A 17,040-nucleotide genomic window follows, 5' to 3' on the forward strand; every position below is an offset into this window, starting at 1 on the left:
AAACGCTGATCAAATGCTTTCACCAGGACGATCACAAGAAATGAATCATGGAACGGTGATCAAGTTGTCCTGGTGAGCGCGGCAATGTGTCTCATTAAACGATAGTTTTTTGCTATAGCTATCGATTGCTAGGGCTGCAATTCCACTGGCGGTGAAATCAGCTGTAAGTCTCCGTGTGAATGTCAAAACATGAAATGTGGAAATACTTAGGATTTGCGGGTTTCTGAATATTAATAATTACTTTATTTGCACGCAATAGAATTAAATAAAATTAAACATCCACCAAAAATAGCCGCAGCAACGGTAATTATGATGAAACTCTCTTGTCTGGTAAAACTGAATTGTTTCTTTATTGCAGACAAAATGCCGCGACGCTACAGCAAGAGGCGGAAGCTGGACAAACTAAACAACTCGAACCACGATGCTAGTGTGAACTGGAGTACCAATGAAGTGAAGTTGCGCGAGCCAGAAGACGATGGCGAGGATGCACCCAAGGAAGTGGAACAAGGGCAAGAGTCCGAAGACGAAAGCAAGGACGATAACAAACGGACAAGTAACTGTTTGCGCTACGTGATGGAGACCACGCCACATTTCAGCCACACCTCGCTGAACAAGGGATTCGCTGTGAAGCCGGATGAGGAGCTGCAAATGTTTCCCAGCTGCAGAGAGTACGCGCCGGTGCCTCTATATGTGGCTAGCGACGGGCAGACGCCCCTCATTGAGCCCTGCGTGAAGCGGCCACAGGCGTACGATGACTATATGCACCGGCTGCAGCTGCTAAAGGCACAATACGACAATCGCACCGAGAAAATGAAACAAAAAGAGAAGAAGAAAAAGGAGAAAATCTACGATGCACGCCTCTTTGACATTGCGGAACACATAGCCTCGCAGGAGAACCGATACTTTATGGACAGCTACGACTACTACTACACGGGCGGCAACCTACAGACAATGAGCTACAAGGGCAAGACCCTGGCCATGCACGTGAGTGGCGACAGGCTGAGGAACCTGCACTTCTCCGAGGTGCAAGACGAGACCATTTTCTGGGATCCCCTTTACTCGACCATGCTGGAGGAAACGTCCAGCGAGGCATTTCAACTGCTGCCAATGGAGAGCTTTCGCGTGAACCACGGCCACATGTTCCTCTCACGCTTCCTGAAAGAGATATCCATCTACGAGCTGAAGGAGTCAGACTCGATCGAGGAGTACGAACTGGTCTGCCAATGCAAGTTCAGCAACCAGCAATTGCCCTTTATCAGCGCAGCGCAGGCTGCGGGCAACGCTAACATACTGGCCCTCGCCTGCCAGGATCGGACCGTGAGCTTCTTGGACCTCGTCACGCAGCAGGACATCGAAAAGCACAATGTGTGCATGCTGAAGTCCTTCAACAAACACAGCAGCACCTGGGCCCAGCTGATTCCCTCGGGGAGCAGCAGCTTTCACTACCTCTGCCAGCCGATGCTGCTCACGGTGGACGTGCGCATTGACCAGCCGCTCAATCCTTGCCACGCCAGCAGTGTGGATCTGATTCAGTGCGAGACCTTCTCCTGCCTCGCCCGTAGCGTCAATCCCAATCTGCTGTATGTGGCCAGCAACCACAAGCTCCACTGCCTCGACATGCGCTGTCTGGGCAAGAGGCTCTCCGACCGCGCCGTGCTCACCTGGACCCACCAGATGACCTACCCGCCCACCTTCATGGACACTTGCATGCACGAAGGCAGCGAGTACGTTGCCATGAGCAGCCTACTGGCCAGCGATCAGCGTATCTGTGAGCTGAAAGGTGCATTGGCCGAAAGCGTCAACGATATGTCCTCCCCGACGATTCCATACAAGCCGCTCTCGATGGAGGAGACCCTAGTCGATGCGCGACTGCAGGGCTTCGTCGATGTGTACGCGGACCTGAAGGAGCGGGTCAAGGCGTGCGTTACAGGGCTGCGCTTCAGCATGCTGGAGAAAGAGACCGTCGACCACGGCTTTGCCCAGCTGCTGACCTCCAACAGCATCGGGGATGTCTTCAGTCAGCGGCTGACGGTGCGGGAGAAGTCGCAGCCCGAGGAGCACCGCACGGGCCTCCACAACATACCGCCCATTACCTACTACGGGAACTTAGTCAACAAGTGCGTCAAGAGGCAGGAACTCAGATGCACCGAAGTGCACTCCGTTCCCGTACTGAGGGACATTCTCAAGATGGAAGCTCGCCGCGCTTCTATAGAAGAGAAGCCTGAGGAAATCACCATCGAGTACGGCCTGGAGGAGTCGCAGGAAGAGATCCATGCATCCCAAGAGACGAACACTTCAAAGGAAAATGCTGATCCAGCCGAAGCTGCGTCGCCAGAACCACCCAAGCCGGATTTTAAGAAAAAGGCGAGGGAAGTCGGTCGCGGACCATGGCAGAAGTCTGCCTACAAGCTGTCCAGCTACACGGACATGCTGAGCACCCGGCTCCTAAGTGTGTGGGACATGGACGACTACGATCACACGCGGGACATGTACGCCAGCATGATCAACGAGCACCTGAAGGAGGAAAATAAGGAGCCAAACGATCGCATGGACGACTGGCTGAAGCAACTCAAGACGGAAGCCCCCAAGACCGAGGATGACGACTCTCCCCTAGTGCCCGGCACAAACCTGCCCAAACGCTATGGCGTCACATCGGCGAACTGCACCCTCGTCGAGTCGTTTGAAGTCGAAGAAGCTCCTGGCCAAGTCCTACTCAGCACACACCAGGAGATGTCTGCCGATCTTCCCTTCAACCCTAAGAAGGAGCCGTCTGTGGACGACGACGTGGGTGGGCCCAGCAGCAGCCAGCGGCTCCACTCCACTCTACTCCCTTGTCAGTCAACAATCATCGAGTACGATTACGAGGAAGCTGCCAGGAACATTGTAAAGGCTGAAATACGCACGCCTGCCAAGAAACCCAAGACCAACTACACCAAAGGATTCTAGCTCCTGTTAGGACTCCCCAATGAACAGCTGCTCGGATAAGTTGGGACGGAATGGAATGGAATTTTGTTATTTTTATCATCTAAGTAGACCTTGAGATCTGAATCGTGCGCTGATTATAGTTTTTGGACTCTGTAAATATTATCCGAGTGAGTAGTTGTGCACTTTATACTCGCCATTTTGATTGGCCAACGCCTCGATTGGTTCGGGTTGATGCAGCATCTCCTGATTGGTCGGGCTCATAGGCAGGATTCACTATGCCACCGATGGGCTCCACCACGAACCGATCGTTTCGACGCTTGAGGGCGAATCCCAGGGTGTTGTTCTGTAATTCTTGCATCATTTTCGGGGACCAACACACGACCGCGCCGAGACTGACACTGATTCCAACTGATTTCCAATTAATTTGTTCAGATTTCATTCAATTTGGGGCCCCACGCTGCAAGACTCGATATCGCTGGACGGGGCTCAGTGGGGCGTAACGTGATCCAAGGGTGACAAATTCGCTTTCAGAGGAGTGCCCATGTAGATTGTGTAGAAAACTCTGAGCTCATACTAAATCGGATATCTGTACTAAGCGGACAATAGTTGCAACAATTTATCTGAGACGAAAAGATCTCTAAATATTTCAGTTAAGCTCAATTAAATCCATCAGTAATGTAAGAAATGTTTATTTTGTTGTTTTAAAAGTAAGTTTCAAAGAAAAACAATCTTCAAGCCAAGTGTATGGGCTTAATTCCATCCCCAAAGAACGACGCCTGCGCTTTCCTTCCAAGGGGTGGAGCTTATCCTTATGTTAAGCGACTACCCCAAGGACGAATGTTGCCAGCAACATGTCTAAACCTGTGAAGCCTTCAGCTTTTTCCACAGCATCCTTTAGTCAACATTTGGAAACTTCGCGAGCTGGTTGTGTGCGTTCTGTCTAGATTCTGTTGATTTTCGAAATCTTCGCATTTTTGGTTGACTTTTTTGAAACATAACTGCAAAAATATATATACAAAATTAAATTTAGCTTCTGGCTTTTACTTTAAAACCATTCAAATTAGTGTTATCATTTTGCCTGTAAGTGTTGTTAGAAAACAAAATCCGTTTAAATTGTATTTTTGTGGAAATTACTACAGTTTGAAGAAAACGTAATTAAAAAAACTAAAAAAAAATGTAATAAAATATTTATTAATATTGTAACAATGTTTACATATATATTTTAGAAACACTTTAAAGTTGATAAACTTTAAATTAGAAAACCAAAAAACTTTTTTTATAAAGATTTTAAATTGTATGAAATGAGTCCAATTTACAATTTAAAATTATAAAAAAAAACTATTAATATAACTAAATACAACTCCTAAATTCCTCTCGTGAACATAAACAGCGAAAATAGGAACTGAACAGTTCAGATTCTCTGCCTTCGTCGCTATCAACTTGAACAGCTTCGACGCGAGCAACTTGATTACGTGGACAAGTGCTGTCGCTCTCACTGTGTGAATATAGGGGGGGGAGAAAGAAACAGATAGAGAGAGAGAGAGTGCCAGCAGGGTACACCAATAAGAGGGTCTGCGGGGCTTCATTCAAAAGGAGAGCGGCTGGCAAGCAACTTTTGCTACCTGGAGCAACAACGTGCCTTCTCATTTGAGTACACTGAGTAGCATGATCATACATATGTACATCAGTGATCGCTGTTGCTGCCACACTGTCTCTACGTTATAGTAAACCGCCGCGACCGACAATATTTCCAGCAGTTGCCTCTCGAGAGTCGAACGCAACAGTCAACAAAGTCCCCCACTTGATTTGCCGCCACTGTTGCTCGCGTGTTTCTGTGCTTGTGTCTCCACTCGATAATCCTCAGCCGCGCCCGCACCACCGCTATTCAAGCATCCCAAGTGATATCTGTCTGTAGACAAACACCCAAAAGGTATAACATCCAATCTGTGTGCTTGGCGAGCGTAAAAATATAGTGAAATTTGTTCAATCAGAGGCGAAATGAAAAGAAAGCGTGTACTTTGCCTGCAGTCTGTCTCTTTCATTCATATTCAGACCACGACCACACGCGTACGTATGTACATACATATGATCCGCCGCGAAGAAGAGAGAATATCGAGAGCGAAGAGAAGAGTAATCGTGTGAGAGAGCGCAGCGCTTATCGCTTCAAACATAAGGAAAAAGATGTTGCCGGGCGGTATTTCGGTTTTTTGTTGTAGCTCTATTCACGATTCGTCTTATTTGCTGTCCCCGATCTTGGTATCGTATAGGAACAATTAGCGTTTGGGAAGGGAAGTTGAAAAATCATGACGTGTTGCCTTGGTCTACGTTTTCCCGCAGTTTTCCATTCCATTCCATATCCGATTCATTTAGCGGTAGGCTGCAAATTAAGTCCCAGATTTGTGGCCAACGGTACTCTGCAGTGGTTCACTGAACTGCTATACAGCACGACAAGTAAAGACAACAACAACAACAACAACCAGAAATACCAACAAAAAGAAAGAGCACACAAAAATCCGACATAAACAGAAGAAAGAAAAAAGAAGAAGCAGCAGTACGCCCCCAACAGGTTTTTTTGGGTACTCCCAGCACACGCACACACACACACACTGGCGTGCAATGCGAAAGAAAGAAAAAGAAACAGCGCAGGGTAAATTCTTCCGAGGGTGTGGCAGTAAAGAAGCAGATCGTCTCTGATTCCTCTCTCCTCGGACTCCTCAAAACATAAAGATTGTCGAAGGGAGATTTGTAGTAGTCGAATGTGGTGTCAGCATTTTCCGACCTTTTATTTAATGTGACTTGTAAAAGAGTTGAATATCAGGAACAGGTGGAAGGAAAGCAATGTCCGGGTAACCCTCTGCTTACATTTTGCCGTTACATGGTCGTTGGAGAGTGGGACCAAAAGATGTTAATTTCGATTTCACGTAATTGAAGTCACTCTCGATCTGACTATTCATTGCCTTTCTTTCCATTAGTGAAAGTTGTACCCCCTCCCTCCTTATGCCATATAAAGGTTGTTTGCGTTTTGTTTGCTTTTTGAATTTATTGCAAATCATTTTTAGCATTGTCTCCTCTGCCAGGGCCATCGACGGGCCAAGCGTTCGACCTACGCGCTTTCAAGCCGCAACTTTCGTTTGCGAACTTGCTACTTGCCCACGTCCCTACGTGTGCGGGGCTACCTACCAACCTCTCTGAAATTCCAAATTGTTGTGGTCACCTCACCCTGTGCGGACATTACGCATACGCCATGTCCGCAATAAAACGCGCAATAACTTTCGGCTTCGGCTTCGGCTTGCATAATCTTCTTCCCCTCGCTATCATGCTACAGTCAGACCAGCATTGGTCAGTCCAGCAGATGGCAAAAGCTGGCAGTGTTGGCTCTGCCCCTCTCCATAAAATGAATTGCACATTTGCATAATGACTAATTTTTGCACTTTGCATCCCATCCACAATCGCCCCTATCCGCCTCATGCACCTCTTACACTCTTCATTTCAATTTAATTTTACACTGTTGAGCAAAATCATTCCACCTCTACGAGTAATTGGTTTAAATCCAACATTTATCGCGCTTGTGCAACACTCATCATGAAATATCAGTGCCAGGTGATGATGATACGAGAGCTACAGGCGAGAGATAATTAAGTTGATGGATCTGCACTTATATTGCTAAAGATGGTGCACATCAGGGCTTGTTTCAGCTGGGGATCAGAGGTAGCAGCAGTATGGAGAGGCTGCAGGAAGTTACACAAAGATTTCCATAGGTTTTCCTTAACTCAAAGTTAAGGAAGGAAAACTAATAGGAATAGGTATTGGAATCATGTGAGACTTTGCTTCCAGCACTGATCGTTAGATTTTATTTATTCTCCATCCAAACATCCAAAGGACTCCGATTTGCTCGTTGTCAACATTTTTGTAGTGCAGTGTCACCAACGAGTTGCAGTTTCTCGTTTCTCTTACGCAAATCAAAGCCGTATTTGTTGTTTATTCGAGTCTTACCCCCCTTTTTCTATCTTTTGCAGCCATGTTGAAGTCTACTCTCGTTTTGTCGTGCCTTTTGCTGGCCAGCAGCAGCCTCGTTCGCGCCGAGGACCTCAAAGTGGAGGTGGTCAGCGTGCCGGAGGGCTGCGAGCAGAAGTCCAAGAGCGGAGACTCCCTAACGATGCACTACACTGGCACCCTGCAGGCCGATGGCAAGAAGTTCGATTCAAGGTAAGTCTCACTCTCAGTAAGGTCAGGGGTTAACCCTGTGGCTGGACAATTTTAAAAGCAGATTGCTGCAGTAATCTCCACAGCATATGTGCATACATATATTCGAGATTAACATGGACACACTTTTTGAATGGGGATTTAAAATTGTGCAGTTTGGGGCATACACTGTGCTGCATAGGCATCATAGTCTGTCGTCACGGCGGCTCATTGTCGTAAATTAGACGCCAACTGATAAGCGATCTCATTGTTGCATTGTTGTTCTTGCTGCTGTTGCTGTTGCATTTTCCATGCCTGAATGCCACCGCTCTTCCCCCCTTTATCTTTGTTTTTGTGTGTGTTGGTTTTTGTTGCGGCTTCCGTCGGGTGTGTGCGGCGTTGACGTGGCCCTCATAAAGCAAAGAAATCAGCTCCTATGGCGGCATGGGTGAATGAGCGAGGTTAAAGTTGCTTAAACACACAAAACAGTTCATCTATTCATGCAAAGTTATTAAAGTATTCGATTAAAAATGTTAAAATTCGAAGAGATTTCCAAGTTGGCTTTCGCTATGTCAAAGTGTTGTGAGATTTGGAACTTTCCCAGCACAAAACTTGCATAAGAGCCCGGATTTCCTTTCCTAACGATTCCCTCATTTCAATTTTGAACCCTTAACCCGACACACTAATAAATCGTGTATGTTGTCTGCTTAATTTTAAACATGAGCTCAGCCACTCCACTTCAACTCTCATTTTACATACGCACAGCACAGCAGAGAAACCAATTAAAGCTGAAAAAAAGATCTCCTCAAAAGAGTGTAATATTTCCCAACCCAACACACCCACATGGGAGTGCTTTTCCTCTCGCTCTCTCTCTCTCTCTGTCTTTTGGGGTCTGCTTGGGAGGCGTGTAATCATTTTGTCAAGCGCTAAAATTGCATTTATCAACAGCAGAATTCCCATCGATATCAGTTGGCTGTGGCCAAGATAACCCGTGGAATCGCGATTAGCTGCAGCTGATATATGGTCTAGTGAATATACATAAATAAACTACATTATTTTGGCACAAACTTAGGGTCTCCCTCTCTCTCCCTCTCTCTGTGTATCTGGCTGTCCTCTCGTTATCTTTTGGCTTATCAAATTTTGATTTCATTTTACGACCAGAAAATTGTGTCTCTCATAAAGGAAATGATTTCGTAATCGTTCCAGGTCCTTACCCTCGCAGACCTTGCCATATGCTAAAACATTTCATTTCACATGTCCAGCCATGGAAGGTGCTCCAAACCGTCGTCCTTGCCTCTGCCTGCCACTGGAGTCGAAAGGTGTCCTTTGGTTTTCGGGGCTTACCTTGTCTTTTGGTTGCCCACTGAGTGGCAAATTATCTCAGAGTAGTCTCTGTCTCTCTCTCCCTCTCTGTCTCTGTTGAAAGTTTTGCAATTGCTGTTAAATTTAGCGTGGCAAAGTCACAGACCTGCCCCCCTACAAGAGTGGGCGTGGCAGTCGGTGCAGGCAAACTAACTAACTCAATGAGAGTGCACCTTCTGTCCCGTGCCAGTCGGTGTCTGCCACTTGTTGATGCGGCTTAAATTTGCCCCTTTCCGCCAAAGAGCTAAGGCAACAAACAGGCAAGAAGTCAAGCCTCTTGTGAGTCGAAGATTGGGATACTCTAATAGAAATAGACTAACTCTTTCTTCCTCTGCCCGTAAAACATTTAGACATAATCATAATGCCCTTTTCAAGAGTACAACAAGGCACTTTGGCAGTCAAGTGCAGTCAAGGATGTCGACTGCGGCGACGTCGGCGACTCCCTGCCGCGTTCCATCTCTCCCAAAGAGTTTTCTTTTGTTGCTATGCAAAAATCTCTTTTCAGCCACAGCCGCCTCAGGGCACAAACAGCTTTTGGGCCATAAGGACTGCAACGGAAATTAGGTGCCTGAAAGCTGGCTCCAGCCAGCCATACACCCATCCCCCCTTTACCAAGGATAATTAAGCTTTTACCTGTAGAGGAGCTGAGAGGCAAAGGCTTTAATTAAGAAAAGATAGATACACCAAGGAGAGGCACTTTCTTGTGCATTTGACAAGTCCTTCGATTGGGGCGGAATGCTTATTGAGATGCCAATCAAAATGGGAACTGTCCTAAGCACACACAGAATTCCGGGAGAAAGGATAGCAGATGGAGCCTTCAATTGCATACGTGCTTGATTGCTTATAAAAAGGATTACAAACCATTTCTCGGACAGACCTTATACCTCTTTGGACAATTAAAAAAAAAGGCTCTCGTTTCCACAACTAATTCAATAATGAGCAGAACGAACAGCAGAGACCACTCCAGTCACGTGCCCGTCTCCAGCTTTTATATTCATTGTCTCAGCCAAACAAAAAATGGGAAGCAAACGGAGTAGTGGCTGTGGAGGTCTACCTGTCAGCGCCATGGCCATGTCACGTGCGGCCACAGTTTGTCAATGGCTTCAGAGACAGACAGAGAGACAGAGAGTGAGTCCTGCAACAAGTTGGGCTCCACTTTTTGACCCGCAAACCTTCATTTGGCCGCATAAATTATTTAGTCTCCTTGCCCGCGCTATATTCTAATCATCGTGACGCGAAACATGACTACACAGCGCCTCCCTCCTTCTTTTATATGATATATGTGCCGTGTACTGTGCCCCCATAGAAGTTTCTTATGTGCAACGTGCTCCACTCAGTTTTTGTTGTCATTGTTCCTGGGAAATTAATTTGTTACTTGAGTTTCACGGGGCCAAAACATTTTGATGTTTCCGCCAAGAGCAGCAAAAACTTTTCAACAAATTTAATATGATAAAATGTGAGGAAGGGACTTGCACTATGAACCAGGGATGAAACATTTTAAAGATAATAAAAATATTCATTTTTTATACAAATTATTCAATGGTGAAAGTTTTGCGTGTAAGGAAAGAAAAGGAAAGGGAAAAATTGTATTTAAATAATTGTAACCCTTCCAATTGACATTCACAGTGCCTTAAGGATTGTTTCGGAGCTCATGGCTCACTGAAAAACAATCTGGATTTCCCTTTCGTAGCAGGGTCCATCCTCAGAGGCTTTAAAGAAGACAGACGACTTGCTCCCCTTTCGCTGGGTGGGAAGCTGTAGAAACATGTTTTTTGACAACGTCACTAAAAAGTGGCCAGGAGACAGAGAAAGAGGAAGAGCAATAGAGAGTGAGAGAGAGAGAGAGAGAGAGAGTAGAAGTCAGTTACCTAAAGCATCGGGCCATAACTTGTGATGTTGTCGCTTTTCGGCTGCCATGATTTGTATGTGGCAACTGACTGTAGCAGCGCCAGTGCTGTGCGTTGTGGCAAGTGCAATTTAGTGTCCAAAAGCAGAGTGCGTAAAAAAAGCGAAGAAACAGAGGCAGTGGCGGTGGCAGCGACCAGAAAATGCATTAAAGTGAAAGTTTCTGTTTACTCTTGGCCACCTTCAACTTCAACAACAGCAAAGACAACCTTGAATGTCCCCCCAGAGGTGGTGATGGGACGCGGACAGGGGAGTGCCGTTGGCAAATGGCCTTTGGATCTGCTTGAGTGGCCGCCAGAGGGCACCATAGATGTGTCCAAGGTGTCCACCTTGACACGCATTCTGGCAGCAGGAAGCGAGAAGAGGAGAGGGAAAATATCATTTATGTTTGTTTTGTTGTAGAAGTGGTTGAGGTAAAGTTTATTTAATAGAAAATTAATTGGATCAATGACACACTAATTGGCTCTCCCTCGCTTGACGCTGGCTCTCGCTCGCTTGACGCTTGCTCTCGCTCGATCGACACTGGCTCTCGCTCGCTTGACGCTGGCTCTCGCTCGCTTAACGCTGGCTCTCGCTCGCTTAACGCTGTCTCGCGCTCGCTTGACGCTGGCTCTCGCTCGCTTGACGCTGGCTCTCGCTCGCTTGACGCTGGCTCTCGCTCGCTTGACGCTGGCTCTCGCTCGCTTAACGCTGGCTCTCGCTCGCTTGACGCTGGCACCACCCATGAATTTACAAAACTATTTCTCTGTATTGAAGACATTTCTTGACTTCGCTTGACTCGCTCTTGTGTTCGATCTTCACAGTAGGAGTCCACCGATTGCTACATTTATGAACACTCAATTAAGTGGGTGCAACCCTGGCTGGCTGCGAGAAACAGAGTTGCCAGTAAATCTAAAGCTCATTACCATGTGGCAGCACACGGCATGCTGCTGCTGTTGCTGTTGCTGTTGCAGTGGCAGTGGCAGCCAGACTTATTTTTATGACCAGGCCTGCCACGGAATATATATGGGTTTCCCCCGTTTTTGGCGAAACTCAGACGTCGGGCACATTTGTAGATAGTTTAAATAATTAATGAGCTTCAACGGCTGCAATTTTTATTTTCCAGAATTTACAGCAGTTTTTCGGCAATGCTCTGAATGGTTGGGCGGAAGAAGGGTAGGAAGGTTCCCCGAACGTGCCACCATCTGTGTGGGGCATAAATTTGTGTCTCTCTCTCTCTCTCTCTCTCACTCGCCACTTGTGTTTCGTGGCGGCTGCAAAAACTTGTTCAAACTTTTTGTGTGAATTGTTCGCACATTGACCGGCGTGGACGCCCAGATCTCTGTGGAGAGCGTGCTTCCAGAGGTGAGGTGAGGTGAGGTCCTTGTCCTTGGTTGCAAGTTAATCGCAACTTGTCGCCCCAATGGGGAGGCAGCAAAGGGAAGTCCAAGGAATTGCGGTTGCATATTTGATTTTATAACTTCTTTTCTGTTTTTTTTTTTTGTGCGGGGACAAGCGGACACATAAAACGAGGTCATTTGGGGAGAGCGGTCTCCAGCATCCTGGAAAAATGGCAAAAGGATTCAATTTGATTGGATTGAATGTGTCTGAAGACTGGCAGCGTGGCAGTGGCAGTGACGTGGTATGATTTTGGAGGCGCCACGCCACGCCACCTGCCCCCAGACACAGCCTGGTGGCTGCCAACCCCCTGCGGTGCGGAATCACGTAGGATGGCAGCGGATGGTAAACGGATGTTTGGGCGCCCATTCAGTTGCATTTTAAATTATTCGTTGCGTTGGGGGATTCATTCGCAGATACACAGATACACAGATACGGATACGGATTGCCAGGAATGCCAAAAGAATGAAATCGAAACTGTTTAAATATTTAGGCTGTGGATGAATGAGTTGGCATTTCTTGTTTGACTTTATGATAATGCGCTGCCCATAAAGGCGCCACCAAAAAAGAAACCAATCCCAAAATCCCTTTAATATCAAGGCTATTTCGGTGTAGAGAAGCTGAGAAAAACATTGTAAACGCTTGCGAAAACACCTGAGAAACGCTTGCGAAATGCATATGAGATCTGTTTGACTTTGCACAGGACTTACGCAACATCAGCAAGAGTAGCTGCAACAGCAGCAGCTGGGGGCAGCCTGTTTGTCGAGCAGCTTAAAAAGAAACACCTGTTCACGCGCCGCACATCTGCCAATCGGAGGAGGGAATGCCAGGCACTGCAGTTGGAGTTGACCTTTTGTTTGTCTTTCCAGGCGATTCATAAATATTTAAGGTCTCTGGGGCAGGACAGGCATGAGGAGCAGTAGGAGTGGGGCATGCCAGTGGTCATTCCTTGATTTCTGTTGACTGCAAATCAACACATTTAAACGATTTTATTCTTTTATTTACAACAGTTTTAAACGTTTGTGAATTAAAGTTGCAAGTGTAAAAAAATTGAAGGGGTAAATGGATCAGATCAGATCTTAATTCATTCAAGCATTGCCTTAACTTCCCTTCCACTTACTTTTCATAAATCAACTAAGATTATACTAGAGTGAGGACTACTCCTTAAATACCTTTCTGCCTTTCTTTTTCTTAAGTTTCCATTAAGTTCGAATAGAATTTGATCCACTGTTTAGTCTCTGGAGATCTCACAATTGAAATGTGTCACTTGGGCCTACTCCTAACTGGCAGCAAAGTTCTTCTCTCCTGTTGTTTCCTTGTCAAATTATTATCGTTGTTTTTTGTTGAGAAAGTTTTCCCCTGATAGGGAGGGGGGGTTACAATGTTACTTTAAAGTTTTTCCTGTGCTGCCCCTGGGAACAGTCGGAGAGATGCGAATCCGAGACAGATTATTGCACTTGAAGGCGGAGGAAAAGCGGCTGCAAATGATTAACAAGGCGTCACCCACATGTAGCAGCGCCTTTGCCCCTTGAGTTTGGGGGGCCACAAACTTCTGGAGCTAGAGTCAAGAGTGCCACCTGCCCCCGCCTGCAGCAGCAGCAGCAGCAGCAGCAGCAGCTCACTTGCCTTGTCTGTTAAATATTTTATGTGCATCTCTGGGGCATTTTGCAAACATTTTTACATGTTTCATGTTGTTTCGCTGTTGTTTCAATTCCAAGTTGGAAGTCGCGACGCGACGCCTCATGATGATGGGCCATGCGGCATGTGGCATGCGGATTGCCGCTGAATAATCCAGCCACCCGAAAAAAAAGAGCAGCACACACACAGATACACCCAAAGAGAGCGGTTAAGTGGAGCTTTGGCTGTGGCTCTGGAGCGGAACCAAAGTGTCATCGTCGCAGTCGTCGTTGTGGCTTTCGCTCAAGTGCAAATCTCCAGATGAAATAAAAAAGCGTACAAAATTTGTATCTCTTTTAGGGCAAAGGAAGGAGGGTGTGCCTGTGTGTGGGTTTTTTTCCGTTTGTTTTCAGGGATTATGGGCATCTAAGACACCTTTCCTTTGCGTATTGCTCATGGCATGGGTGCCACAATCCCAGGTGGTGGTCGTTGTCTGTGGCTGTGAATTTTTATTGCATTATTTTCCATGAATATCTAGCAATATGTGAAACATTTTATGGACTCTCGGCAGGGGTGGCCTGTGGGAGCTGCTCCTGCTTTCCCGTTTCGCGGATTCTTCTCACGCCGCTCAATGGCTTTATCCTGTGCGCGTTCTAAATTTCGCTAATTTATGCGATTTCCACAATAATAACTGCCAAGGAAAAGCTGATTTGCCTTTTATATATGACCCTGATCAATGTTAATTGTTGGACAAAGGCGCAGAAACAAGAGCTGGGACTCAGAATGAGTTTAGGGCGAAAACTAAAACACATTTTGTTTCCCAGTATCCCAATCTTTAACAAGTGTAACCCCTCTCATGTTTTACACTCACTGTTAGTATCATTCTCTGGATTATACGAGTTTGTGTAACGGTGTGGCCTATAAACCCACTTTACAGCCTCTTAACGGTGACATTTTACAGGATTGCGCTGCCATTCGTTTTATCCATTGCCATATATCATAATCACCATCAGCGGCTCTGCCTGATGCCTAATTCAACTTGCAACTGTGCCACGCCAAACACATCATACATCAAGCTCAAGCAGCGACAGACTCATGCATACCTGAACAGGCAGCACGCGGAGATCCTTAATGCGTGCAACAAATTAAAGTAAACTCGCTTAGCAAAGCCATCAAATAAATAATCATTTTTTAGACGGTACTCGGCAGATTTAAGGGGTATATTCGACCAGCATTAACAACAAACCCTCTCCAGCTTGATTATTCTCTCTACATCTAAATGTAAGAAATGATGAGACGTAAAGTATTTAATTCTTAAACATCTGAAGGCTACATTGACTGACTCAGTGCAGGGTATAAAAATAGTGACGCGTTAAAAAGCGTCCCACAAACGTCCACACTCCTTATATACTGCAAACGCGACGGCGCTTCAGAAACAGAAGTAATACAACAAAATGATGAATTGTCTCTGTTCGAAGGGTAGAAGGAGGAGAATTTAATACACTTTAAAGTTTTGATCTAGCAAACGTTTGACATTTTGTAACTGTGTTTGTTTTGTCTTTCAGCTTTGACCGGGACCAACCGTTCACATTCCAATTGGGCGCCGGTCAGGTGATTAAGGGCTGGGACCAGGGCCTGCTCAACATGTGCGTGGGTAAGTGCGCAAACCGAAATATTCTCCAGAGAGAACTAATGCACAATTATTTGCACAAATTTGAAGGTGAAAAACGCAAGCTGACCATCCCCCCACAATTGGGTTATGGCGACCAGGGAGCTGGCAATGTGATTCCGCCCAAGGCGACGCTTCTGTTCGACGTGGAGCTGATCAATATCGGCAATGCCCCGCCCACCACGAACGTGTTCAAGGAGATCGACGAGAATGCCGACAAGCAGCTGAGTCGCGAAGAGGTAATCGAATATGTATGGATCGCACTTTGATTACGATATGTCTACCCACTCTACACTCTACACTCCGTTGGGTTCTGGGCCATATACTTCTAATACTACTAACCCCCCAAAGAAAGCTTCCTTCTCTTTGTCCGCCAACTGTGAAGTGAATCCTGAAACTAATAAATTTCCAACTGTTATTCCTTAGGTGAGCGAGTATCTGAAGAAGCAAATGACCGCCGTGGAGGGGCAGGACTCCTCCGAGCTGAAGAACATGCTGGCCGAGAACGATAAGCTGGTGGAGGAGATATTCCAGCATGAGGACAAGGACAAGAACGGCTACATCTCGCACGATGAGTTCTCCGGGCCCAAGCACGACGAGCTGTAGAGAGACGCCCAGTACGAGCCTCTCAGTTTGACGGGTGCAGAGTGACAACGAAGGGACAAGAGTGCTTAAGTTATATACCTACCTACAAACATAAATCATAAAACGTAAAAGAAAATAGTAATACTACACCCGATAATAAACAGAGTAACAAGAAGTTAATTGCTGTACACAAAATCAATTCAAACTCGACTGATGATTTCCCCCCATGTCATTATGTACATATATACATACAAATACATATCTACATAAATATACATAAAGAGAGAGAGAGAGAGAGAATAAGTATGTACAACTATCTAAATTTCGGTTTGTCCGTCTGCTCTCTGTCCCATCGTTCTAGGCTTTAATTATGTATGTACAATCTGATCGAAGAAAACAAACACACACGTCATTTTTATATACATTTATAGGTTGTTATATTCAAAGTTGTAACTCATTTTTTGGTGCTTGCTGTCTGCCAATGGGATTATTTAATCACCATAAAGAACATATCATATACAGACATGCCCAGACACACTCACACAGCAGACACGCGCACAGCAAAGTCAATTGGAAACCATTTAAAATTGAATAAAGCATAATTTAACAACGATTTTTGAGTGCTTTATTTACTTATTTACTTACTGACTTCGAATTAAAATGTAGTTAAAAGTGCGCAGATTTATCTCTTCATACTACTATTCAAAGAGTTAAATAGAGACTCATGCCTCAGTTTAAAGGAGCTGACGGTCTGGAAATCTCCTGTTAGGGGTCGCCAGAGTTCACAATCTCCTTCAAATTTAGGCCAGCCAGTCAGTTGAGTAATTTTTCACACTTCTCATTATCTTTTATACATAAAGTATTTATGCATATATTCTTAATCAGCATCAATAGCCGAGTCGATATAGCCATATCTGTCTGTCCGTTCGTCCGTCCGTTCATCTTAATGGGTGGCTGGATATCAGAGACTATAAAAGCTAGAGCCTCTAAATTTTGCATCACGCCGTAGACTTGATTTGCCTGCAAGAATGGAAAAGCTTTATAGGCACCCCGCTCGGTGTAAACAAAGAGTGGGAGTCTTACCTTTGGCACAGGAAATACAGGAAAAAGACTGTGTCGAAAAGAAAACCAATTCCAATAATGTTAATGTAACTCTAATGAAACACTTGTCAAGAATTTTGGCCATTCAATTGCTCCGCCAGCAGCTGCTGCAACTGCTCTTCCTCCACACATCCGCAAATAGGCTGGTTCCGATTCGTAAGAACCAGATGCATCAGAATAAGGTTTTTTTTGTAAATCATTAAGTTTTAACAGGCTTTGATGGTGATGTTACCTCGACGCCTGCATTTTCAAATGACGTTGATTTTGTCAACATTTGTATATTGTTTTTAATTCATACAGCACACAGAATACATATC

At 45.6% G+C, this 17,040-nt stretch overlaps 3 protein-coding genes across 5 annotated transcripts; 2 read left to right on the forward strand and 1 right to left on the reverse strand.

Annotated features, from left to right (window-relative positions):
- Nucleotides 1-178: 178 nt before the first annotated feature.
- LOC117587712 lies at nt 179-2,986 on the forward strand. Its single transcript, XM_034278620.1, has 2 exons — nt 179-303; nt 359-2,986. Exon 2 carries the CDS (start codon nt 364-366, stop codon nt 2,944-2,946), a length of 2,583 nt encoding a protein of 860 aa, XP_034134511.1. The 5' UTR covers nt 179-303; nt 359-363; the 3' UTR covers nt 2,947-2,986.
- A 34-nt stretch (nt 2,987-3,020) lies between these two features.
- LOC117587737 lies at nt 3,021-3,571 on the reverse strand. Its single transcript, XM_034278661.1, has one exon. It carries the CDS (start codon nt 3,362-3,364, stop codon nt 3,110-3,112), a length of 255 nt encoding a protein of 84 aa, XP_034134552.1. The 5' UTR covers nt 3,365-3,571; the 3' UTR covers nt 3,021-3,109.
- Nucleotides 3,073-15,821, forward strand: LOC117587719 (FK506-binding protein 2). 3 transcript variants are annotated; one of them, XM_034278641.1, is made up of 5 exons: nt 3,073-3,092; nt 6,942-7,131; nt 14,934-15,022; nt 15,089-15,288; nt 15,464-15,821. In XM_034278641.1, the coding sequence occupies exons 2-5, from the start codon at nt 6,944-6,946 to the stop codon at nt 15,641-15,643; spliced, it is 657 nt and encodes a 218-aa protein (XP_034134532.1). In that variant the 5' UTR covers nt 3,073-3,092; nt 6,942-6,943; the 3' UTR covers nt 15,644-15,821. The 3 variants fall into 3 exon arrangements, with proteins under 3 accessions (XP_034134532.1, XP_034134522.1, XP_034134540.1); XM_034278631.1 differs by lacking the exon at nt 3,073-3,092 and adding an exon at nt 4,666-4,855; XM_034278649.1 differs by lacking the exon at nt 3,073-3,092 and adding an exon at nt 4,669-4,855 and having other exon boundaries at nt 15,089-15,276.
- The last annotated feature ends 1,219 nt before the right edge of the window (nt 15,822-17,040 follow it).

The sequence above is a fragment of the Drosophila guanche genome, unplaced genomic scaffold (assembly GCF_900245975.1).
Source record: "Drosophila guanche unplaced genomic scaffold, DGUA_6, whole genome shotgun sequence".
Lineage (NCBI taxonomy): Eukaryota > Metazoa > Arthropoda > Insecta > Diptera > Drosophilidae > Drosophila > Drosophila guanche.